The sequence below is a fragment of the Daldinia childiae genome, assembly GCF_008694065.1.
Source record: "Daldinia childiae strain JS-1345 chromosome Unknown Scaffold2, whole genome shotgun sequence".
NCBI classification, from domain to species: domain Eukaryota; kingdom Fungi; phylum Ascomycota; class Sordariomycetes; order Xylariales; family Hypoxylaceae; genus Daldinia; species Daldinia childiae.
This window is the reverse complement of record NW_022984643.1, coordinates 5,682,661-5,707,849: the sequence shown is the minus strand read 5'-3', so window position 1 is coordinate 5,707,849 and position 25,189 is coordinate 5,682,661. Positions and strand designations below refer to the sequence as shown.

Below are 25,189 nucleotides of genomic sequence, written 5' to 3'. Positions count from 1 at the left end.
GTATTTCTTTAGGATAATAAAAGTATCGAACCATTTTAGAGTTGAATTAAGGTTGAGCCCACCAATTCCACTATGCTACTAGGCCACTAGGCCACTAGGCACGGGCCGTGGTGGAGCGACTCACTCGCCGTAGCATAGCATTAGGTACATAGTCGGATCCACCAGTATGGGAACATGCCCCATAAAACTACAGGTTGACATTCGCATTTCAAAAGTGCCTAAAGCAGGAAATATTCCTAAATACTATGTAAGCAAGCGGTGCTTAGGTACTTATTAGATGGGTAATGTAGTACTTCGTACGGGGTATTGTTTTTAATATCCTGTTTTTAGCCTTAAATAACATACCTTTTAAAAGTCGAGCATATATCGTTTTACATTTATCAACACATGTAACATTTACATAACCACTTAAGATGAAAAGGGACAAATAATTATTTAATATTTATGGTATAGTAAAAACTACTATCTTGTTTTAAATATCGACTAATTTATTTAACACTGTTTGTTTAATGTCGTTTTATTACAATATTAAATAACTAATACTTATGTTTCAAGTTGCATAACAGGTACCTAACCTACTTAAGTACCTAACTATATTTAAAGCTTTTCAGAAAGTATGCTTTACACCATTGCAATATTACAAAGCGGCATCAAGATGTGGATAAGCTATTATAATGGGCTATGTAGCACAAAATATAACGGTATATACCTCTTAATCTTAAAGCTAGTTTATTTCAATCATCACCTTAAATGTAGCACTCAACTTTCCATGTTGTATAACGTAAAAATCATGCTATCCTTGTTGCTTTTTATGCGTGGGCTGGATTCGTATCCTTGCTAGCGTGTATTCCCGTTAATACACTAGGTACCTATGTACCTAATATATATACATACATACTGGCGGATAGACCCGCGGCCCCTCCCCCACGTTTTTCTTTCTTCTTTATCTTAAAAAGGGGTAAGACAATACGTAAGCGGGTCTAGGGTGGTCCCCCCCTCGATCAGCTAAACATCATTCTTCTATCGTCATTTATACTCCCCAACATGCATTCTCGTTTCGGTTCACATAGGCCCATATGCACGTTTTACAAGTTTAACGTTCAATTTTATTGTTATATCTTAGGTACCTACCTATGTAGTAAGACCCAAAAAGCGAGCGATCCTATGTACTAAGCTCAAGCTGCTAGGTATGGGAAAGATTAACTGAAATCAGACTCCTTGTCATTTCCGTAAGCACTACTCTGAAAGCAGACATCCGCCGCCATATGTTCGTTCCTTTTCCCTAGCCCCGCATGATTCTTACAGCCTACAGGATGATAATTTACTCCACAGCAGGTACAGCAGGTCCAACTAGGACGCACGAATCCAAAGTCAACGTGCTACCGTTGATATAATACGCTGCCGGCGTGCAGAGATATAGACAGGCAGATGCTACCTCGTAGGGTGCAATCAGACGCCCAGCAGCAGGTAGCTGCTCGATGAGACCACGCAGTTGAGGAATTCGGTTATACTCCTCGTGGGACATGGGGGTGTCAACCCATGAGGGGCAGACCTGATTACACCGAATGCCGAGTGCCTTGTAGTCAACAGCTAATCTTCTTGTCAGCAATATGTATGGTAGTAACACGAATCGGCATTATACGTACCGCAGGCTCGGGTAAGTCCTCCAACAGCGTGCTTAGAAGTGATGTAAGCCACCTTGTTGGGTAGAGCGCTAATTCCCAAGATAGAAGAAATGTTGACGATCGATCCACGACCGAGGTCTTTGACGCCGTGACGTCCTAGCTCAATTTTGGCCGAGTCTTGAGCCTTCATGACCTTAGCAACGGATTGAGTGACGTATAATATGCTCTTGGCGTTAATGTCGAACACGCGATCAAAGTCGGCAATATCCGCTTGATCGAACGGAACGTTTCTGCGGCCATCGACCTAGCCATCGATACTCGTCAGTATGCTGCTTTACGTATGGGTATCATTGTGAACTTACACCGGCGGCGTTGACGACGTAGTCGATCCTGCCAAACTCCTTGACTGCAACGTCGACCATCTCTTGCACTGACTTAGGATCCGTCACGTTCACCTTCACAGCCACTGCTTTGTAGTCCTTAGCTAGAGCTACTTTTTTGCTGCTCTCGGCAGCTTTGACGGCTCCTTCATAGTTGATATCGGCGAAGAGAACACCCCTCGAGCCTGCCTCAGCAAATGTGGCACCGAGCTCTGTACCAATACCGCCACCAGCCTATTCAAAAAGGAGTCAGCACTATGTTATAGGGTTCTTCTGTTTGGATAATACGTACACCAACTAAAATGGTGTAACCGCTAACTTGAAAGGCTGCCATTGTAGATAAATATATGAGCAAAATTGAAGTCCTACTGGAAACGGATATATATCAAATGTAGATTGGTGTTCGTAATGTCTGGAAGGGAACCTGTTTGTATAAGTAGCTACAGGAGAGACAAAAAGGAGAGAATCCACGTGTTTAAATATTTCTTTGTCTATAGCTACGTCTTTGCCCAGAAGTCAGCTGTCACCTCTACGTGTCTCGGCATGGTACTCAAAACGCATTGTTACGCGGGGAGAACGGCCGCTTCTTACAATGCTTCAACATACCAGTGACGTATAATCTGATGGTCACGCTGCTAAACTCCAAAGAAAACCACCATTATCATGCCCAATTCGGCGATGTAGGTAGTAACGCCGATAGGATCCCAGGGAACGGACTACACGTGTCAGCCCGAACCAAAGAAACAGTATAGGGCTAGAACTGAAATGCTACTCTTCGGTCACATCCGGTAATCTAATGCTTGTCTCAGTGTACGCCTAATGTGAGTTATGACGAGCCTCAAGCTCAGGTCGTAGTTATTAAAAGTTTTCACGAATCTATCCTAAGTAATACTTTTATAACAAGGCTGATGATGAGTTATTCTCGAAGGAATATCTAGCAATAGCCTCGAAGTCTTAGATGACGTCCGTGTTGGTATATGGGTCACTTAGTACGTTCTTCCTAGTCCCCGAGCGCTAAGTCCTACTGCTTATGAACGTGCGACATTTGTTCAGGGATTCCTTCCTATAATATGACAGGTCGATTTATTATCCAGGGCTGGCGTGCATACATATGTATGGCACTTCTGGAATGGCCTGGATGTCACCATGAGCCTATCTAGTTGCTACTTACCTCATATCATACTACCTAGCCGGTTACCAGTTTACACCTAGATGGCTTTATTTAAGAGATATGATTCGGCCATTGTCAATATTCGAAGTATAACGACACAGTAGTCACTGTTTCACCGCTTCCTTGCAGACAAGTTCCCGTATATGTATGTTGGGGTATCAGACATGGCCCGAATATGCAGTGTTGACCGCCACTTGCGAAATGTATGTAGTTCCAGGTTGTGTAAGCCGCAAGTTTTGTCTTATAAAGGATTCGTGTGGGGAAGCTTATTTCTCGGTACGCTTGTTTCGTCATAAAGGTATTATACCCGAAAAGTCTCCGTTCGTAAGAGGTCCAAGCTTAATGCTGAACTATTGTTATCAACTAAAACTTGGATGGGGGTTCCTTTTACGAAATCGATTTTTTACATGAGATAAATGTGTTGGGCGAGTTAAGAATAGGAGGTAGACATGAAGATGTAAACGGGGTAACATCCGAGTGACATGACGCTGTGTTGCCATGTATAAGCAGCTTACGTATCCATTGTTATAAGTCATCACATCAGTCAACTACATTTCATTCCCGGAGTCAATAGGAAGAGCCCGTATTCGCTTTGAATATATTACCTAATACTTTTAAGGCATAGAATAGGGAGAGTTATTACCACATTAGGCTCTTAATCCGACCAACTACTAAATGATAGTATTTTACCACCTAAAAGCTATTAACATTCTTATAAGTAGAATTGTAATACTCGTATATATAGCAGCATGGATTTAGGTCTACTATCGGGATATTATTCAACCTTTTCATTTTGTTGTCTCGTAGTATGAAGCAGTTAGTGTGATTGTTCATACATTTGTCTATAACTGTAGCTTGCGATATTAACGTCCGAGCGCCACGGCTAAGGAAGATGGCTACCATCTAAAGTTCTTGAAGACAATAATGAGAGTAGATACTTAATAAATTACTGCCAGCTAATACTTGACACCCATCACATCCGTTAATTTTGACTTATCAAAATATGAATTATATATTATTATCAGTTACGCAACTCGTCTTCCAGGATAGATAAACAGCCAGGACACCATTCCGAGGGGTGGTATATTATAAACCATTAGAGTGCTGAGACATAAAGTGCCGACATATGATATGCAGTTATTAAATGCAGTTCCCAGATGGTGGCGCCGCCTCTCCAATCCCTCATGCAAGTCATCATCCAACACAATGCGTAGACTGATAAAGTCGTTAGCTATGAAGCTTAATTGTCACAATCGAGTGCCATTTAATCACTTACTCCAACACAAGCCGCATATCGTACTAGCGTATCAGGGAAAGCCGTGTTATTGGGGCTAGGCCAAGGTGTACGAAGACATAATTCAGTTTGAGCAGGATCCGACTGCACAAGATCGAGTTCGTCAGCGCGGGAGGATGAACAAGGTGCTTATCTTAGAAGACTTACTTGTTTGCATGCCTGTTTTATGCAGTTACATGCGCATTGGGGACGGTTGAAAGGGTCGAGGATATAGGGATCGTCGCCGTCGATTAGGACACAGACGTTGCTTGGAGTTCTTTCGATCTGGGGTGTCACAGACCGAGCGATCGGGCCAGAGATCACGCAAGCCGCCAGTACCAAGGCGCTCAGTACTTGTTGCACGTACATCTTGGGGTCTGGGAATAAAAATAATGACGTATTATGTAGTGAGCTGCGTCGGGAAATAGATAAGGACAAGCAACTTCTATCCAAGGTCTTGGTAAAAGAATAGGACCAGATAACAGAGCTTTATTCTAACGTTCTACTTATATAATAAAAATATCACTATATATTGAGCTGCCATTCTAGGATACCGGTATAGACCCATGCATGCTTTCGGATGCGGCGTCGGAACATTGTGCCGAACATCGTGTAAGCCAATTTCCCCAAGGCACGTCAAATAGCCATATCGTAGAAATTTCCACAGATCTTATGCGCGTGCCGCATAATTGCATTTAGCCACGAGCCGAAGGCTGTCAAAATGCACGAGATGGGAATCTTAATCAAGGGTTACTGAAATGAGATCGACCAATATCAGCACTCAATACTACCGCGGAGTTCTCCGCGGAGTCATAGGGAAAGCCTAGAACAGAGGCGCAGTTAGCTGCCTGGAGTCAACGGCATAATCATATCCCTATTATCATCTAAAAATGGCAGTTGCCTGCCCAAGATAGGCAGCAATTGGCTATGTGATATTTAATGTGAATTTCTGAATCATATCGATATTTTCTTAATGTAAAAGCATAGTTGGATAGTTGAGCCCAAATATGTAGAGCATTATTAACCTTCTAAGTATAATGGTATACAGAAGTGAGACGGCGATTTATTATAATATATATAGTTTTTGGAACAGTAGCAAATATATTGGTAAAATAAATCAAGAAGAATAGAGGTTGAGGCACCTACAAGATTGTTGGTCATAGTAACTCTAAAGTCATTAGATCATTCCTGTCGACATGTTAGTAAGCCAGGGTGGAAGTAATATGAACCACTTCTCCTTAGTTAGGGAAAGTTTAAGACACATTGGAGATATATTAGAGTAAAGTCGATCCAGAGAATTCATCGTCAGAAGAGTATAACTTTGTCTTAAACTCTCTTTCTCGCACGAAAGAGCAAATAAGTTGATATAGTCAGTGTTTCAACACCGTCGGATGCTATATTGATAGACTGTGTGACCGGAACTAGCCTTTATCGACGGTCAGTTACCTATTTTCTATGCCATAAAGCCTCATTATAAACCTCCGCGGCTCTATCTCGGTAGAGTCACTTACTAAACTTTATGACCGAAACTGTTCCCAACCGACATGGTCTTCTCTTTCTTAGATTGTGGAATCAGGCCAGGGCTCTTGTGAAGCTTCCTGAAAAGACCCTGGGCGAACTCACATATTGTGAGCCTCGGATTCCAGCTTCCTACTACCACAAACTAGTTTTCTCGAGTCAGTTCACAGGTTCTCATAAGGATCACTAAGTAATAACTTACTACGTTGTAAACTTCGCGCGGCCGATAAAAACTGTCGAGTGAGCCACCTTTAGATTCAGGACCAACAAAAGCCGTACCTGCTTCATGTACTACGCTAGGAATACGAATATCTTCCAGAGGAGGCTTATTTGTGTCATATATTCACTTGGTAATCGAACAAATATATATGTCATATTATCTCTCGGTCTGGGGTTCAGGGGTTGGATCGAACAGCTTGACCAATAAGATGAAGAATAATATTAGCCAATCATGGCTTGGTCATATTCCCAAGAAGGCGGGGGCTTATGTAATATACATGGCGGGGACATGCATGGACTAAAGCCTAGCTTAGAATTAGAATTTGAGCTCAGCAATAAGAGCCTCATCAGTATCTAACATCTAATCTATCATCCAATCTATCATCATCAATTCATGATTTATACCAAAGTGCTTACCTACGACAACTTAAGATTAGGAGCTACTTATTTCATTCCTACATACTTGATTATTACATAATGTCCGCCTACGAACGTGCGCTTCAATATTGAAGGGCTGAGACCTCTTCTTGGAATCAATTATCGGCATAATGCAACCACCACGCATTCTAATCCGCCGCCTCCTCACACTCCGTACCTCGAAATTTCCTCCTATTTCTCGCCGATTTACAAGAAATACGAACCTCGCGTCCCGAGGGCGACCCCAAATTCCATTCCTATCAGTACCACTAGCTAGGAATCATCAATTCCGATATCTCACCACCGAGCGAAAACGATGGTTGGCCTATGAGGTTTTTCTCGGATTCAAGTATACTGTGTATATCTGGGCCATTGCTGGCTTCTCTATCGCTGGCTACTGGAGTATACAGCAGGAGTGGCTTGAAAGGAAATACCCGACGCCGCACGAATGGCACTTCATAACCCGACTGCGATTCAGACTCGCGAAATGGGCCCCCGACCGAACCGATTCGCCGGACATCGACTGGGTCCTTACTGGAAACTATGCTAAAAATGTAATCGAAAGGTTAGAAGATGAGAAGGTCGAAGGTGCCGGCCTTGTGCAGAGCCAAACCGAAGGGGGAGGATATGATATAACATCAAAAAGCGAGCCATGGAGGAGAGGCTATTACGAGGCCTTGATGTTGTGTGCTAAAGCGGCCGAACATCTCGATGACCAGATTGTGGATAAGACGCGGCACCTAGTGTTCCCAGCCAACCAGGTCATAGGACCATCAAACCCGAGCCCGAGGCCTATTTCGCCCGGTTCACAAAGCGCGCCTCGCGAAGAGCATTGTGAGCGTGCCTTCGAAGAGCCCGAAACTTTCTACAAGAAAATACTAGCGACCCAAGGTTTCACGTCTAAGCAGAAGTTGGATGCGGCATTAGAGTACGCCTCGTGGTTAGACTTCAAGGGTCTCCCCGACGCCTCCGAGCTTACATACGAATGGGCACTGGCATTAGCTACAGAAAGTTTTCCCCCTCCATACGACATGAGGTCATACGTCCTACAGGATCTCTCACGCCAACCCTCCGCCAATCTCCTCACCACCCTCACCGCTCTCGCCACACACAAGGCGCGCGAAGGTGACACCGCCACAGCCCTCCCAATCCTAATCTCCGTCCTCCGCGCACGCAGATCCCTCCCGCTTCCGCAGCCCCCAAAGAAACCCACATACATCAACCCCGACGAAATCCAGTCCTCTTCCCCCTGGACCCTGCACAACATCACCGGCGCAGCCACCCGCCTGCTCTCACCCCCCGCATATCCCCCACCCCCGGATGACGGTACATCCCCTCCAGTCCGGGACGCAAAGGAGCTATGCGAGGAGGCCAGTCTGAACCTGTATATCGGGGAGATTATCTACGCCTCGTCCTCCGGTACTACCAAGGCTCGCGAAGACGGCCTGGCCTGGACACGTGAAGCCGTCGACCTAGCAGAGGAGCAGCTGCACAAACTAAACACTAGCGGGGACACCCGTGGTGACGCCAAGAAGACGTGCAAGGAATGCCTACTCGCCGGCCTCGAGAACTGGCAGATCATGGTGGCACAACTCGCACGCGAGGAGCAAGAGAGAGAGGCTTTGCTGGAAAACAGGGAGTCAGCAAGAGCGGGTAGCAGCTGGTTGGCAAGTCTATGGGGAGACGGCAGGGCTGGGACCACAGCTGGAGGACGATGGACTGCAGAGAAGAATGTGGTTAAGGAAAGGATTAGGAGGGCACAGGATGTGCTGGAGGAATCGGAAGCGCCTACGGCCGGGTTTGGTGCCTTGTTCCAGGCATGATGTGATCTAACATGTGCGTATGTTGTTACGATATATAGGAAGCAAAATAGTAAAAAGGACTCTTGGGGGCGTTTGTCTAGTCCAATGTTGTATATGCTGTTATAAAAACATATAATACATCTTCTGTCTCGCCTCCCCTGTCTTATTCAATTAATTGGGTTACTTACTCGGCTTCCCGTAATATATACTCGGCACAAATAGTCTGCATGTATTTTCAATAATGGGATAAATAATTTAGCATAGTTTGAGAGGTGTCAATTACCATATCCACTCCGTATCAACCTATATGAGGTATCTAGAATACAATCGCAATCCATCTGGCAAAGCTTGAGGTTAATATTCGTTGCCTCGTTGATTCATTACGTCGTCAAGATCCTTATTGTCCACTAACATTGAGCGGAAATAATAAGGCTAGCCTAGTTTTTATTCTCATCCTCAACCTTTCCGATCTTCATGTTTTCCTTCTTGGTCTGCACTTTATCCTCACCACGTTGCAACATAACAATGTTTGGCTTTTCGCCCTGTGGGTTGCTCGTTTCGTTGTGGGCCTGCTCGGTCCATATCTTATCATTCTCGTCCTTCTGACCAGCCACCTCTTCATTCTGCCATTTGCTCCAATCGGGCTCGTCGGTGTCAAATACGGGATCGGCAAAATCAACGTGAAAGTATGGGTTGGTGTAATCCTTGCCCTCGGGTGTCATAGCCACTTCTTGCAGCCAGTCGAGGATAATCTCGGAGCCGGTGATAAGCGCCGTCTCTGTATAATTTGGCTCTCCACTGCTGAAGACAGGACAGCCTATCTGCGTGAAAGTCGTAGTCTTCGGGTTGCCTTCAGGGCCTGAGATAACCATACCAGCTGGCTCAACGGAGGTTACGTACGCGCGGGCTTTCTACATGTCGGACATACAAATTAGCTCTATAAAATCCAAGAGCCAATAGGCAAGTAAAACATAGGATCAAAAAAGTAGAAACATAAAGGATCTTGAATAAAGACTCACATTTCTCAAGAACACGTTCACGAACTCATCGTTCTTCAAATCCCAAACCGGATACAAACCACCAACAATTGCAAGGCAGCTAATACGGTTCTTCCAGGTGTTCCATATAAGGGGCAAGTCCAAGAACTCCTCGACGTAGTCAGCACTGCCACCAAGTACTATGATGTCGATTTTGGCATTATCCTTGGTGAAGTGTGGGATCACTTCCTGAAAGATATGACCAACATGCATTCTCGCGGTCGAGTTCCTCTCAACCATGTTGCTCTTTCCAACTACGTTGGTATAGTGCACAGCACTCTGCATTGGTGCTGCAGCGAAAGCGGTGCGACTGAGGGTACGCTTCCCCTCTGGATACCAAATCAGCTCGCCCATGTTAGCAAGGATGATTCCTGGAGGGGTTGAGTCGGAGGACGAGGAGCATTGTTTCTGGAGAGCAGATACAACAGATATCATAGAGCCTTTGTTTATACCGCCGGGACCACCAACGATGCGATGCGCAAGCACACCAAGGTCCTGTACAGTTTCACCGAAGATGACAACGACACGCGACTTGGTAGCAATGTCGCTACTGATGAAGATAGGAACATGTGGCTTATTTGTGTCGGAAGTACCTAAGGGCAATAACTCTTTCTTCAGACCCAATTTCTCTAGACGCTCCCAGATCACATATTGTAGGGCCTCTACATTCCAATTTGTATTAGCTGAAGTCTAGCGTATCGTGAAGAGTTAGGAAGGGGGACAAAGCTAAGAGAGCATGCTTACGGTTCATAGAATAACGCTGACGCTCATTCCATCGGGTGTTGCGGTTGAAGAAGAAGTGGAAGTAGTTATCCGGGTTATCGATGGCACGGACTTCGTCATCTTCATTGATAAAGTAACTAAGAGAAATGACCTGTTAGCAAAGCTGCTGCTTTGTTGAGGTAGGAAACCAGAGTATCACTTACCCAAGCTTAGCTAGGTCAACAGGAAAGTTAGGATCTGCTGGCAGACCTGACCACTTTCGTCGGAACATCGTGACAACCTAGTTGTTGACCTAGAATGGCATACCGGTAGGTACAGAACCTGGGCTTTCCTGTGCAAGTTTTGATTAAGGATATAGGAAAGAGATATCACACCCGGGAGAACAATAGGTGATTTATGAATGTTTAGTGTATCCACCCTATCTTCTGGCAGAGTAGTAGAGAAAAGTCCTGGCTGTGGTACCTTAGGTAATGTGGTATTTTTAAGGTACAATCAAAGGTAAACAACAGCAGCACGGCCGCCAAATAAATTTATTCTCTAACGGTTACCGTTTGTATGTTTGCATATGAGGGAAGCTGCAGACCCGGCTCCATGTTCTTAACACAACTAAGTAGATGTACTGCTCTTACTTCATTTAAAATATTAAAACACCATCTACGTCCCTTCCCGTAAACTCTCGTCCCGGGTAGGAAGTACCTACATACATACCTATATACATATGTTAGGTTAGGTACCTAATGTAGATGCCCAAGTACATGATGTATGCAGATAAAAATAAAATTCCATAAAGAAACACCCCCAGGTAGAAGTTCTTGATTATGTACCTAGGAGGTAGTAGGTATACATGGACAACTGGTGACTTTACAGCATTCATTCGGCTGTAGCATTGTTGTAATAGTATCAATAATACATATCATGCCACAAGCATAAGTCGTGAACAAGCAACAGTTGTCATATCTTATTAGCATCACTCGTGTCCGACTTCACCAGCTAGCCTTCTTTACACCCGGAATATTTCCTGCTATAGCTTGCATCCTAAAGTTATACTGTGCAAATGAATTAGTACTTATAAAAGCCTATTTTTATATTTTATGCATAATACGACTTACTCTTGACATCTTGAAGTCGCGTAATATACCTCTTCCCTTACCACCTAATATACATCGTCCACGGATTTGTGTTGGTCGCGTATAGCAGTGCATCTGTGTAAGCTGTAGTTGGGCTTCGGCTCGAGCCCTTGGGGGGAGAGTGGTATTTCGGATGATATATCGCAGAGCTTGTCTATTCAATTGCACAGTTGCTGTTAGCATATTTACAATTAAGCAGTCCGGTTTGTTCATTGGCGCACCTCTCAGGCTCGAATTGTGCATAGGCTTTCCTCTTGGAGTGATCTCTGATCGTCTTAATATTGACGAAGCAGCCAATATCAAGCTTCTTAGCCCGGAACATAGACATATTGACGGTATTGGCGATAGTTGGTCCCTCGTATGGTGGACCAGCTTGAACCTACAAAGTTTTGGTGTCGTTATTCAATTTGCGCATTGGTTTCTGCAAAGGCGCAAATCGATTGGTAACTGTCCAATTAGATTATTTTACACCTGTAAGACGCTCACACCGGCCCGCTAGACATTTTGTGCATTTACGTAAGGAAAAATAGCGGGGTCCATTTGTTCAGGGGGGTACCATTGTATCTTTCTTAAGTTGTATGGACGCCTGTCACGTCAGTCCCATAGCCGCAAAAAAAAAAAAAAAAAAAAAACAATTACATACCTAGGTACCTATGTACCTACCTGAGGTACATATGGATCATCTATGACGTCGAAGTACATCCTAACTACAAACAGCCTCATGTACGGCAATACTTGTCAACGCCATAATAGAATTTTCGTATTGTGTCATCCTAGATAATTTTATGTAGGCAATATCGATAAGTCGATCTAGCACCTAATGACGTAGGTAATAGTAGCAAAGCACATAGAAAGAGTCTTATAAAAGCTCAACCCAAGCTATCTGGCTAGTAGGTCTCGGGCTTTCATATTTCATACTTATAAAATTCCACGGTATCTCATAAAGCTTCTCTATTAAAGAATTTAAACTATCCTCTATATACTTAGTAATTATCCTATATTACACATATTCAACATGTCCGGTTACTCCAATGTTGGTCAAAGCTCCGTCTATGAGAACGGCGACCAAAGGAACCTGAAGGACTCAGAGATCCCAGGCCGTCCCCGATTTGAAGAGGGTGTAGAGAATTCGCATCTGCCCAACGACTCTAGTAAGCTTTACCCTCATGATATAAATATATTATTTGATAACATCGTCTAACATTTCTTGCAGAGGACGAGCGATCCATTGCTAACCGTCTAGCTAATGAAGAGGTATTTCCTTACGACTATTCCTATGAGGCGAACTAGAGGATAGAGCTAATGATCCACAGCGCAAATTAAGCCGTGAAGAGCAAGACGACCCAGAGACCAAGGCTTCCAAGAAGGACCCGACATTGCCTGTAAGTCAAATCAATTATCTTGTGACGAGATTACCTACTAATTCTCATTACAGGCTAAGCTACACGGCAATGAACCCTCTAAAGGCGCCAAGATTGATGCGGATTTACAAGCGGAAGAAGAGGAGTACCTGAAGCAGAAGGGCAAGAAATAGATATTTATATTTCTATAATGTCCAGGATTTGAACATACAAGGGATATTCTAGTATATGTGTTCGCTTTGTAGCATCAATGAAAAAAAAAAAAAAAAAAAAAAAAAAAACGCAAGCTTCTCCAATCATAAATCTATCAGTAAAATTCACCGTGAAAGCAATAGCCATGCTGCGAGCCAGATCTATACCATTCAACACATCTCACAGCTTTGCCCCCATAGCTCTTCTCTTCTCTCTTTCCCGATCTTTCAAGAGTCTCCTCAAGATCTTCCCGCTGGGGCTCTTGGGTATCGCATCGATGAATTCAACTCCGCCCTTCAACCACTTATACCTAGCCTTGTGTTCCTCAACCCACTTGCTGATGTCCCGGGCAACTTCTTCATCCGGCCTCGATGCTGCCGAGGCGGATTTCACGACAAAAGCCTTCGGTACCTCCCCAGATGCTTCGTCCGGTATTGGGATAACTGTGCAATCATTAACGTCGGGATGACTGAGGAGATGAGCTTCTAGCTCTGCTGGCGCAACTTGATGGCCCTAAGTCGATTCTGGTCAGTAAATTTTAATAGCATAGCAAACATATAGATAGTATCTCACCTTGACTTTGATCAACTCCTTCAACCGATCTACAACAGAAATATGCTCATGCCCAGCTGGTGACTTCTGAACAACAGCCACATCTCCTGTCCGTATCCAGCGGCCGTCATCGTCCCACACGTAAGCCTCCGATGTTGCCTTTTCGTTGTTCAAATAACCCAGTGTGACCGAGGGCGACTGAACCCAAAGTTCGCCACGTTTTTCATACTCCATGATCTCCTTGCCATCTTCGCCTATTAACTTGGCCCGGGTAGCGGGTGCTAGAGATCCCGATGTTCCAATCATCACGTCGTTCTCACCCGTGCTGGTCACAACTGTACTTGTTTCCGTCATACCGTAGCCCTGACCGACACCTAGAAATGGGAAGGCCTTCTCCATATCCTCGTGTGTTTCGGCACCAAGCGGTGCGGCCCCTGTGTACACCATTCGGATGCTAGATAAGTCGTATTTAGCACACAACTCCGTATTCCGCAACATTTGAATGACGATAGGAGGGACCTATACAATAAAATTAGAACCTGTCCATAGGACTGAGCACACGTAACACCTACAATATGCAGAAAATTGATCTTGTATCTCTGGATAGTTTCCAGAAGGGTCTTTAGCTCAAACCTCGGTAAAATGATTACGGCATCTCCTCGATACGTCCCCGCATGTGCAACTACTACCAGCCCATAGATATGGCTTAGTGGCAAAAGGCCAAGTTGAACTTGGGTTTCGATGCCTTTGGCCTTTCTGCCTGGATCATCATGCCATCGGATCTGCATCATATTCGCAATGACATTTCGGTGTGCGATCATCACGGCTTTCTATCCTAGAGGTTCAGTGAATAATTCTCCGAAAAAAAGGAAGGATAAACTGACGGGGAGACCTGAAGTGCCGCTCGAATAGCACAGGTACGCAACTTGTCGAGCGCCTTGCCCCTTCGCCCAGACCAACGGCTCGACTTCCGCCAAAGACCGACCTTCATCGATGAGGTCATCGAGACTCTTGAAAGGAACAGGTTTGGATTCCCCAGGTATTTGCATAATGAACACTTTGTCGTCTGGAATGCCACATGCTCTCGTCGCCTTCAATGCTGTATCTAGGAGTGGGATACACGTGATCAGAGCTTTGACACCAGCTGACTTGAGCTGATGTTCAAGCTCAGCTGGTGAATACATGGCATTTGCTGGCGTCACAATACCCGAGAGGCGGTGTACCGCGAAGTTAGACATCATATAGTCAATCTAAAATGTCAGTCATCATTCGTATCCTCATCACCATCTGAAGAATTGTTGAACTACCTACCGAATTAAAAGAGAAGACGCTAACCACCTTATCCCAGGGCGTCTCTTCGTTCGGCCTCCAGCCCATACGCTTTGCTAGTGATCGCGCCAGGAGCTCGTAGCGCTCGGTCATCTCAGCAGCCGTATACGTCTTCCCCGTAATCCCGCAGGTGTAGGGGTTCAACGACCTCGCGAGCGGTTGCCTCCCATACTTCTCACTGCTCCAGAACTCATGAATCGGAATTGAGTCCGGGGGGTCTAAAAGCTCTCGTAAACACGACTATTCCCTTATGAGGAAAAAGGGACGTTGATGACATACCAAAGGGTAATTGAGGCACCCAAGCCGGTGGGGTAAACACCATTTTGCTACAAATTGCTCGTTGGAGTGCTTAACCACGTTTTTACGTTTTCACGTGTCGAAGAAGTTGAGTGAAGCTTGCAAGATTAAGGGAACGTTGCGGGTATACAATTTCTTGAAAACAAAGAAGTACTAGCTTGAGAGTGTCACAAAGGGAGGCTGACTTTACAAAGAAATATGTAGTTAGCCTCGGCCAACATCGGTGGATCCGATCGGTGGTTTAATACGACTTTAGATGCCGAAGAATTGACCTATAAAGTAAGGTGTATTTATTCCCGTTGAGCTAAACTCCGTGATCCCCATAGCGTCCCATGTTGATGGACCCCCCGCATGATCAATTTAGTACATGTATCCCCCGAGTGGAGAGCTATCGGTGAAATAGCCGGGGTAAGAGCATATACATACATAGATTACCTAAGGTACCAGTTTGAGTTAGGTAGGTACCCCCAAATCATCCCAGATAATCCCAGATAATCCCATCTCCAGACCCTTTTATCGTTTATTTAAACGTCCAATCGGTTTTCTGCCATTATTCAGGTACATGTATATATCTAGCTCAATTATATGTATAATACTTTCCAATTTTTTTTATTGGATACCTACCTAGGTATACACAGTGATTATGTAGAAGGTACTTAACCTAAGGTAGGTAGCCCATTGAATACTACCTACGTACATGTATGTACCCGATATAGGACCTCGGAGTCTATCGGTTGAGGCAAAGTACCGGGGTAGCTTAGGTAGCTCCAGAAAAACGGCTAGAATCATCGTTTCACCACGGGGGGTTTCTTGGCATTTACGTTCCTACATCAGGAACCAATAAGATTATTTCTTTAGATCGATTTGCCAAGCCACGATAATATTGTTGAGGAACGCAAGCCACAAAACCCCATGCCTCGCCCCTATCTGCAGGGACGACTTGAGCCTCCTTTCTCATTATACAAGGCTGAACGTCCCATAGCATAAGTGCTACCTACTTGCTTCAATGATAATATTCATACAATCCTATTTTTCTATTCTACAAAGGTAATTTTATAATGGAATAGAAATTCTTGTAGTCTAAGCCCGATAATGATTACCTTTCATTACTATCTTAGGTACCTGATAAATGCGAGACTTCACGCGTCGCGACTTCAGCAACAATGCAATAGACTCTACAGATACCCCTAGAATAATACAAGTCTTTTACACCTTTGAGAACTCGTTAAAGAGGCATGTCACCAAATATTACCAAAGTGAATATACCAGTGGCTCTCCTATCACCAGAGAATTATTGCCTACCTATCATTCGTATAGACTCTCCATAGATTTTCATCCAAGCCAACCGCGACTACCTAATAAACTTTGATATCAAAATAGGTATGATCCAGAAATGATCAAACTACGTTGCTTCCCAAAACTGTGAGCAATCATGTAAATATTCAGAGAACCAGGGTTTTGCAGCCAAGCTTTCTTCATACATGTAAGTAGTAAATGTTTGGCATCTTAGTCACTCCTAAAGCATGGTTACAAAAAGGATTAGCTTGCTAGGATGGCAATAGGTGCTAAAGCAGGAGTTTGTAAGCTGTGCAAGCATTTATGTGAGAACTCAGAGTCATACTATCATAATCATATGGTCATATAAAGACCCCTAATACACCCTCTGACATGACCAGATCACCTAGGTACATACCAAATCACTTAGACACTACTCAAATATATATGTACCTAATATATGACTATTATTTTAATAGATACTCAATATCTATATTTTATCATAGTTATGATCATAATCATATATACCTAAGTTTCAAGTTATATCTAATGGAGCTAGAATCATTCTTAAATCCAATGTCCAATAACGCAACTGCCTTCTTGGAGGTCATAAGAGTTGGTACTTACCCAATTGAAAATGATGCAGTTCGCTATTTCCACAGAAGGTACGTAGCATACCCAACTTGGGCAAGCGGGCGTATTTAGTACAGGACTGTAGTACGTTCCTTCCTACGACGGGTCGACGTTGCCCTAGATGTAGTTCTCTCCCCTATCAATTCCCAAAGAGGGTCTGCTTCGCTAATCGTAAACACAAAACATCCACCAATATTCACCAACTTCAATCAAAACTTCACCAACATTCAGTTCATTCTTCTCATTCTTCCAAATCGCGTATTAAAATCTATTCTAGAATCTTGACTACCATCAGTCTAAGCAGTCATTATTCATTCTCGTGTTACTATTCTCTCCCCTTTGGGTCAATCCATCTCCAACCCTCGTGGCTGTGTCGCCTAACCCTCTGCATGATAAACATCTTCTGCCTGCGACAAAGGTATATCATCTTTCGTGCAATTCAGGCCGTTCATTTCACGAGGGCAGTCCTAAATTTCTCTCTTTTGCTTTACATTTACTGCTGCCAATCCAGCAATACCAACGCCACAACATAGGACACCTTTCAATCATCTTCAGTACCCTCCTAACCACAGCGACACTTCCTGGACCAACTCTACCTACATTGTCTGGGTTTGACGCTGCTTCCTTGATAGTATCATCCAGGTGTTGAAGTAGGATTTTGTAGCCTATATCTTGCAAAACTTGGTAAGTCTGTTCAATACGATTCTCCCTGAAGACCTAGCATATCCATTTCTATGCCCCCATTTGCACTTTAATTCCCACTCGAGATACATGTTTCTTTTTGAGCACGCTGCTTCTCTATTTCCTTCATGGCGAAAACATCATTCCCAGTCCTGTCAATACCCAGTGGCACCTTGTCGCACTTGTTAGTCACGCTTGTCGCATTCAGGCGACAAGCGTGATCAACAGCCCTTTGACCCAAGATGCTTCTTACTACACAATTGTTATCCTGTTTACAAGCTCATATCTGACTCGCCCCTACAATACACCATTGACTACTTCACAAAGTTTACCTTCACATTCTCCACTATCTATTACACTATCCTCTCTTTCCCTGTGAACCTTGCAACTTCACATGTTCACAAGTCATATATTGGCGCTGTTGAGCAATAGCACCTTCATGATGATATACATGTTATCCATCAACCCGACACGCCCTGATACCCGTATCTTGATTATGTCATTCTCTATAATATCTCAGATTTTAAACTAACTCTGATTAAGTATTTGTAGCACACCTAGTCTTTCAGGCTTACTCCTATATGTAGCGCTGCTAAGAGACATATGGTACTAGAAGCCTTTAGTATTGTATTACAGTGGTCTATTGTATAGAGTATTGAGAAAGATAACCAGGCCCTTTGACAAGACTATAGCACGAGCTATGTCATTTACTATGGAGAAGATAATCGCCGACCCTATATCTGATCCTGGACATACGTCTGTCGCCGACACTATACCAGTCGCCGACGCTATACTGGTCGCCGATGCTATAGGCATTGCTGAACATAGCCCGGTGAAGTCTTCTTTGAAGCGAAAATATGGGGAAGTAGAAGAAGACGAGAATACGCCTGACGTCTCCCGCATCCCTAAGCACCGTCCAGCTAAATCCAACCAAGTGACCCGAAGTCGAGTAAAATCTTCTAAGAAAAGGACCGCTTCCAACACTGTCACTAGTACATCTGTCGATCCTGCCGAGATACATGCGAACAAGCCAGAACCGCATGGTCAGCCATTAGCTTGGGCTGACAAGAGAGCGGCCTTCAATGATGCACTGCCATATTTCAAATCGCATCAAGGCAGCGTGTATTCAGCAGGGCTAATGCCCAAAGGTATGCTTATAGATGGAATTGTAGGGATGCGTGACCACTTTTCTAGCCAGGTTATAATTACTTCAATGTAAGTTTCAATACTATTCACTGGGCTGGAAACAAACTAACGTAATAAATAGTGGTGGTGGCCGAGTTCAAGATCCGGTTACCAAGAAGATGGTCAGAGCCCAAGATCAGGGGGAGGACGGCAAGAATTATAAGGCATTGATGCAGGCTTGGGAAGCAAAGCACCCCTTCGTGATGGTAGCCGGTAAGTTCCACAATACATGTATCGCCCTTGCTCGAAGATATATTCTAATAAAGTTTAGGAGCGCGCAATAACATGTTCCCGGTTAAACCTCCTCATCACTATAATGTTCTTGACTACTTTCACGTTACAGAAATTTGGCAAGAAAAAACCAAGGAATCACGAGGAGAGATAGTGGTGATTTATATGGTCCGCTTGGAAAAGGTCAACTTAACTAGCAGATCTTGGTGGGCTCCAAGAGGTGTTAGTGCTCCTGAAGCAGGTGAATTTGGGGTTGGTGAATACTCCTGTACGTCAAGCACTTGCACGGCTTGCCAAAATCCGAGCAAGGAGATTTTCGAGCAAGGTTGGACCTGTCTTAACAGTCAATGCTCGGGATTCTTTAAGTTTTCTACCTCACTGGACGTCAACGAGCTAAAGTACAACGACGCTTTCTTACGAGAAAGGACAGAGTATAGTGGTACTCCGATTGAAGATAGTCTCATTCCTGCTCTACCCTCTGATCGAAAGGGCACAATCGGCAGCGAAAAGGAGTACAAACAGGGAATCCATTGTCCTAAGTGCGGCTGTTGCAGCAGGAGAATAAAGTGGGATGGCTGGTATTGTGAGAATGCAGAATGCGATTTCACACATGCAGTCCCTATCAAGATGACTCCCCTCGATCGTATCAAGAAGGAGAACAAAACAGTGAAGACTAAAAAGGCAACCAATTACAATCGTCAAGTTAAAGTTCACAAGACGACTATAGGAGGACAGAAGCTCAAGACTTTTTTCCTCCCTGATGAGAATGGTGAGTATATCGGGACTGTCACCCGAATAAGGCCACCAGAAGAGGCTATTTCAAGAGAAGGTGGACTTAACGACCTGTATTTGCATTTGCAAAAGGAGGACCTAAAACTAGAGAGAAGACCAGCAAAGAATCCTGGTGAGTGGATGTGAAGCTCTGTTTGGGCTGACCAATACTGATTACCATAGGCTGTCGAGTTGAAGAGTTGACCTCCCACTTCTCTGGGAATTTCGTAAGTCACCAGGTTTAACTGACTCAAAATATCATAACTAACACTCTTATAGGGTGCTCCGTACAAATTTGGAGTGGTTGTTAAAACCACAACTAGCTTCGAGGATGCACCCATTCCAATATTAGAGACTCTTCTTCGACTAACTTGGGGAGGAAAGGCAGCCGTTGAAGCCTCGCGTAAACTCATCCGGGACGAGAAAATTGACGTCCCAGCAGACTCCATACCAAAAGATTTCAAGGCGTATAATGAGCAGCTGGTTCTTGGGTACTTTGAAAACTCAAAAATCAGTGTACGTGTTTCTCCAAATTGGTGTTTCAATAGGAGTACTAATATATATCCTAGGCCCACGACGACGGTGAGAAAGAACTCGGACCGAACATTGCATCTCTCTCCCTTGGTTCTCCTTCGGTGATAAAGTTTTCCCCCAAGAAAGGGAAAAACATTGGGGACACGATAGACGTAGGCAAGAAGAAGAGAGGAACATTCTTGTCAGTGAAGCTGAAGCATGGTGACATGCTGGTCATGCATGGAGAAAAGATACAAAAATTGTATCTCGTAAGTATTCGCAATGGTTACCTACTTTGCCTCTTTAGTCCATGAGTTGACTTATTTGGATAGCATGCCGTCGATCCAAAGGGAAAACATCGATTTGCCTTAACTTGTCGATATATCCGTCCAGAAACCATTCCTGATAAAGAACAGCGCGCCCTGGCCGAAACTACTGGAAAGATCCCTGATCGATGGACTGCCATTAGATATAATGGAGAAGAAGACCAGTTCGAATCCCATGCCACTGGAGAAGTTGTAGCCTGCTCTGGAACCCTTGTAGGCAGTGCCGAGTCTACTACAAATCCGGCACCATCTGAATACACCAATTGAATACACCAACTAAATACACTAACGACTTTGAGGGTGATGATGTTTTCACAGTTTAGACTTTATCACATACGACAAGTTCTAAAGGACCAACTACTGGCAAAGCTTCACCTATCATCGTCAACAATTCTATCTCGTTTTGCCTTACTATAGCACCCCTTAGGTCTTTCAAGCAATCAGGACCTGGTCGAAGATTATCGAATGTTACAAATTGATTTCTTTTCGTTTCACTACCTGGAATTACGCTCCAAGTTTATTTATTGCACCTACTCATTTTTTCCTTTTGTACTAGTTTTCCTCAAGTCATAGGAGACGTTTCACTATGTAGGAGGAGATGGATTATGTGATGCTGCAGTGATCCTTTGAAACGATCTCCGCATTAGCAACCGCGTTAACGACTTCACGCTTTACGTGTATCTACTTGGCTCTACTTGGCTCGGCTAATGCATATAGACACATCCCTATGATGTACATGACGATATCCAGCTAAAGGAGTTTGGAAGGAGCTTAGCAACGGATTACTAAGAAAAAAAAACTCCCTTTATCCATGCCATTTGTCTAGTGATTATTTGTGCATGTTCCTATCATCATCTGCACAAGAGATCAACATAGAGGATGATGACTTAATGTGCATATGCATTGTCGTATGAGCAATGCTCATGGTCTTCTTGACAGACCAGAGCAAGCCTACGTCTTAAGACGTGTCTATATGTGTGGCCCTTTGGGTCTCCTATCCCTCTTTCTACCTCATTAATCAAATTTCGTCTTTTCATCTTTCTCTTCTCTTTTCTACCGGCCTTTGGTCTTGCGCCTACGCTCCCATTCGGCACGCTCTTCATCGTCACTACCTGAGAACTCGGCATCATCATCGTCATTATCTTCCTGCCTAACATCAACAAAGGAACTCGCCACGGCCTTCTTGTTCTCTTTGGGGGGTGCAGGCGTGGAGTCGACAAAATCGCCCGCATTCAACTCGGCATACTCGTGCTTCTGGATCAGGTCGCGCAAGCCGGCATTAGAAGGATCGACGAGTTGATACGGCGTTAGTCGGGCCTTGTTGCGCACGCGTGTGGACGATCCGGCTTCGAGCATCATTTGTACGAGGGCGTTGCCGAATTCGCGCTGGGCAGGGGGCTCGCTGTTGATCCAGCGGATGACGCTGTGCAGGGGCGTGTCCCCTTCGATACGATTCAGAGGATCACATTCAAAATCTGGTTGGTCCAGAAGTGTGTCGATAATCTCGTCTGGGGTGGAGGTGTTAATACTGCGTGATGGGTTTCTTATGTTTGTATTTTTGAGGGGAGGATTAAGGGGGTTGATTAATGTAATACGAGTCTGAGCAGGCTGGAGGACGTACAGTTTCCCTGCAGGGCAGCCTCGTGGTAGAGGTGATTACCCATGACAGTTGTAGTAGTGTTGAGGAGGGCGGAGATTTCTTCATCCGACTTGCAATTCGAGATTACATCGTGGAGTAAGTCGACATTGTTCCTTCGGCAGGCTTCGATCAGCCGCTCCTTTACGGAGGCACCCTGTTGTAAGCAATAAGTTAGTCGGCTTTTCAATCTTGGACTATAAGACTGCTATCTAACCTCGTGTTCATGATCATCCGCCATGCTAGGCTGCTCTACCAAGCTGTACTATGATATGCTATGCTATGCTATGCTATGCGATCTGCTTCCGTTGTATTCCAAGACAAAGCAAACTCGCCAGGCAGAGGAGTAAGGAACTCGGCTGGCAACAGACTATTCTTTCTGTTGTATTTTTTTTTATAGTTTCGGGTCCAGGAGGAGAATAATCAATAGGCAAAACCTAGGAGGTTAGGTTTTTAATGGAACAGAATATGATGAATAAGAAGAAGCTGCTAAGCCCAATTACATACGTAGTCGTCAGAAATAATCCAGCCAGGTTTGTTTCTAAGAATGGTGATTGTATGGTGATTGTACAGCAGAGCGCCTAACGGATTGGATATAATGCACTTAGATAAGCAAGCTTGAAAGAGCAAAGCGCCATAAAGGAGGCTGTGACGTTTCCAAAATCCCTTAAACTCCTTCTTGTCTGAAACCCCACCACAGCCCACTAACCCACTAACCCACGCGTCTCTAAATTCGCTAGATTGGAAAGTTTACTACCTACCTAGGTACCTACCTATGTACAGCCCCAGCTGTGCCTACCGCGGGGTGGTTCGGGGAATAGTTGTAGCGTATTCCGGCGGGACAAGACCTTGGGCAATTCCATTCAATTTCGGTTTATTTAGGCAGGTACGTACCGAGGTACCTATTATGAATTTAGGTATCTGCAAGATCCCATATCGCTGTTAATGCATATCGCTGTTAATGCATGTCGCCGGAACTCCACCAAAATTTAGAATTCATCTACTTTGTCAGTCACTTGCTCACTCATTTCAACGGTCCAATCAAGAGAGTATCTACCCGTAAATTCACTTAGATATTTTATAAAACTAGTTTCAGATACAGGTTTTATTAAGCCACAATGCTGCTCTGTAGGTATTCCTAGCCTATATACATTTGGTACCAACTACGGTAATGACTAACTCAATCCCCAGTCTGTCCCCAGTGCTCAAACATCCTGACGGTGTCCATGTCGGCAGAGGCCGGGCGCAACCGCCTCGAGTGTCGCACATGTCCGTATCAGCACTTGATCGAGGAGAACATGTACTCGCGACGATACTTCAAGCGGAAGGAACGCGAAGACGTCTTCGGCGGCGCCGGGGCCTGGGACAACGCGGACAAGACCCCCGTCCAGTGCAATAACTCCTCCTGTAGTGGCAAGGAGGCTGCCTTCTACCAGATCCAGATTCGCAGTGCTGACGAGCCTATGACTAGTTTCTTCAAGGTAAGTTTTTGTTGTCGCGGTCGTAGGTTTGATAGTGCTGATGATGATGATAATGTAGTGCATGACGTGCGGCCACAGGTGGAGAGAAAACTAGACGGTATATGTAGTAGGACGGTTTGTGTCGACAATTCTACTGCCTGGCGTTTGGAAGGCTCTCGGGGACGTTACGAAGGGTTCTGGAGTTCTTGGTCTCGAGTTTTTAATGTAGATCGCCTAGTGTCGAGATGTCCGTCCAGGAATCATGATACCCGATTTGCTTCTATCCCTTCCGATGTGTATTTTACTGCGTTTACATACGTCTTTTCTTGGTATAATGTCAACCCAACTAGGGCGCGCGTATTACGGTGATGAATTGTAGGGGGTATCCTCCTACTTATTCTTTGTGCCAATCCACGGCCGCTTTAGCCCCCTCGGCAGCCAGCGCATACACTAACTCGGGACTAATAATTTCTTGTCGGAAGCGCTCTTCCTGAAGTAGCTCGAGGTGCTTTAGAGTCGGGCCCGGATAGATGAGGTACTTGATGTAAGGCGGGCGGGTCCAGTATCGGAGGTAGCTGAGATATGCGACGAAGGCTGGTTCGTTCAGGAGCTTCTGGGATGCGAGGTGATTCAGGTAGAAGGGGTTCGCAAGGGATTGAACAAACTAGAGCCCCATGTTAGAATCGGTACACTATGGATAGAATCAGGGAATATGTACCTCAAGCTCGACCTCGAAGCGACTGAACCCGCCGTATTTCGGCTCGCTGTCTGCCGGGAGAGGAGGCGGGGATTGCTGCATTTCGATGTCCATTCTGGTTTGTTTTCGGCTTCTTATTGTCACAAATACTGGGGATGGATACGTAATTGGTGTGTTTGAGAGATAAGGCGACGACGATGAATGTGTGGTAGAAGTGAAGGCTTGGTGGAGAGATGGAGAGATGGATAACAAAGAGTTGGATGATAAGAGAGATTGATAAAGCTTATGTGGAGAATTTAATCCTCTATGAATGACTAAGCTATTTATTTAAGTTAGGCCTAAAAACACTACTGAGATAAAACACCACCCACTACGTCGTATCAACTAAGTGAGGGCTAGGGCTCAAGAGAACCAATCGGAAAAGAAGCTTACAAGTTAAGAATATAGGAATAATTTTCAGACAAATTTATCATCCACAAAAGCATCAGTGGTTTAGTGGTAAAATCCATCGTTGCCATGAGCATATTCGATGGGCCCCGCGTTCGATTCGCGGCTGATGCATTTCTTTTTCTACTCTCATCCCTTGGTTCTATCCAGATTTTTTTTTTTTTCCAGTAGTATCTATCTGGTAGGTAGCATATTGGTTTAAGTTAGCTAGGGTGATCGTGATGGATGAATCTATGAAGTTATAATTTTTATACTATGAGTTGCCTTTTATCACATGTCCGCTCTCCACTAGTTAAGTAGACCTTTAATGG

The 25,189-nt window shown here is 44.4% G+C and overlaps 10 protein-coding genes across 10 annotated transcripts; 4 read left to right on the top strand and 6 right to left on the bottom strand.

Annotated features, from left to right (window-relative positions):
• Positions 1–1,321: 1,321 nt before the first annotated feature.
• GL218_02403 (2-(R)-hydroxypropyl-CoM dehydrogenase) lies at positions 1,322–2,339 on the bottom strand (the record flags this gene model as incomplete). Its single annotated transcript, XM_033578919.1, has 4 exons — positions 1,322–1,590; positions 1,647–1,929; positions 1,988–2,239; positions 2,298–2,339. 4 exons carry the CDS (start codon positions 2,337–2,339, stop codon positions 1,322–1,324), a joined length of 846 nt encoding a protein of 281 aa, XP_033437767.1.
• A 4,395-nt stretch (positions 2,340–6,734) lies between these two features.
• GL218_02402 (uncharacterized protein) lies at positions 6,735–8,426 on the top strand (the record flags this gene model as incomplete). Its single annotated transcript, XM_033578918.1, has 1 exon — positions 6,735–8,426. The coding sequence occupies one exon, from the start codon at positions 6,735–6,737 to the stop codon at positions 8,424–8,426; it is 1,692 nt and encodes a 563-aa protein (XP_033437766.1).
• A 416-nt stretch (positions 8,427–8,842) lies between these two features.
• Positions 8,843–10,436, bottom strand: GL218_02401 (putative arb2 domain-containing protein; the record flags this gene model as incomplete). The annotated part of the gene is made up of 4 exons (XM_033578917.1): positions 8,843–9,316; positions 9,425–10,104; positions 10,187–10,302; positions 10,369–10,436. 4 exons carry the CDS (start codon positions 10,434–10,436, stop codon positions 8,843–8,845), a joined length of 1,338 nt encoding a protein of 445 aa, XP_033437769.1.
• A 712-nt stretch (positions 10,437–11,148) lies between these two features.
• Positions 11,149–11,620, bottom strand: GL218_02400 (37S ribosomal protein MRP2, mitochondrial; the record flags this gene model as incomplete). Its single annotated transcript, XM_033578916.1, has 3 exons — positions 11,149–11,211; positions 11,275–11,446; positions 11,514–11,620. The coding sequence occupies 3 exons, from the start codon at positions 11,618–11,620 to the stop codon at positions 11,149–11,151; spliced, it is 342 nt and encodes a 113-aa protein (XP_033437768.1).
• Positions 11,621–12,307: 687 nt separating this feature from the next.
• On the top strand, positions 12,308–12,826 carry GL218_02399 (uncharacterized protein; the record flags this gene model as incomplete). The annotated part of the gene is made up of 4 exons (XM_033578915.1): positions 12,308–12,443; positions 12,506–12,546; positions 12,606–12,674; positions 12,728–12,826. The coding sequence occupies 4 exons, from the start codon at positions 12,308–12,310 to the stop codon at positions 12,824–12,826; spliced, it is 345 nt and encodes a 114-aa protein (XP_033439463.1).
• A 199-nt stretch (positions 12,827–13,025) lies between these two features.
• GL218_02398 (4-coumarate-CoA ligase-like 7) lies at positions 13,026–15,048 on the bottom strand (the record flags this gene model as incomplete). The annotated part of the gene is made up of 6 exons (XM_033578914.1): positions 13,026–13,358; positions 13,419–13,916; positions 13,970–14,227; positions 14,282–14,647; positions 14,709–14,944; positions 15,006–15,048. The coding sequence occupies 6 exons, from the start codon at positions 15,046–15,048 to the stop codon at positions 13,026–13,028; spliced, it is 1,734 nt and encodes a 577-aa protein (XP_033439462.1).
• A 3,264-nt stretch (positions 15,049–18,312) lies between these two features.
• On the top strand, positions 18,313–20,905 carry GL218_02397 (uncharacterized protein; the record flags this gene model as incomplete). Its single annotated transcript, XM_033578913.1, has 7 exons — positions 18,313–18,827; positions 18,880–19,010; positions 19,069–19,932; positions 19,983–20,026; positions 20,079–20,315; positions 20,369–20,581; positions 20,645–20,905. The coding sequence occupies 7 exons, from the start codon at positions 18,313–18,315 to the stop codon at positions 20,903–20,905; spliced, it is 2,265 nt and encodes a 754-aa protein (XP_033439465.1).
• Positions 20,906–21,691: 786 nt separating this feature from the next.
• On the bottom strand, positions 21,692–22,515 carry GL218_02396 (uncharacterized protein; the record flags this gene model as incomplete). Its single annotated transcript, XM_033578912.1, has 3 exons — positions 21,692–22,146; positions 22,260–22,431; positions 22,492–22,515. The coding sequence occupies 3 exons, from the start codon at positions 22,513–22,515 to the stop codon at positions 21,692–21,694; spliced, it is 651 nt and encodes a 216-aa protein (XP_033439464.1).
• Positions 22,516–23,392: 877 nt separating this feature from the next.
• Positions 23,393–23,849, top strand: GL218_02395 (DNA-directed RNA polymerase III subunit RPC10; the record flags this gene model as incomplete). The annotated part of the gene is made up of 3 exons (XM_033578911.1): positions 23,393–23,402; positions 23,466–23,755; positions 23,814–23,849. 3 exons carry the CDS (start codon positions 23,393–23,395, stop codon positions 23,847–23,849), a joined length of 336 nt encoding a protein of 111 aa, XP_033439467.1.
• A 279-nt stretch (positions 23,850–24,128) lies between these two features.
• GL218_02394 (Mediator of RNA polymerase II transcription subunit 31) lies at positions 24,129–24,545 on the bottom strand (the record flags this gene model as incomplete). Its single annotated transcript, XM_033578910.1, has 2 exons — positions 24,129–24,398; positions 24,453–24,545. 2 exons carry the CDS (start codon positions 24,543–24,545, stop codon positions 24,129–24,131), a joined length of 363 nt encoding a protein of 120 aa, XP_033439466.1.
• Between the last annotated feature and the right edge of the window lie 644 nt (positions 24,546–25,189).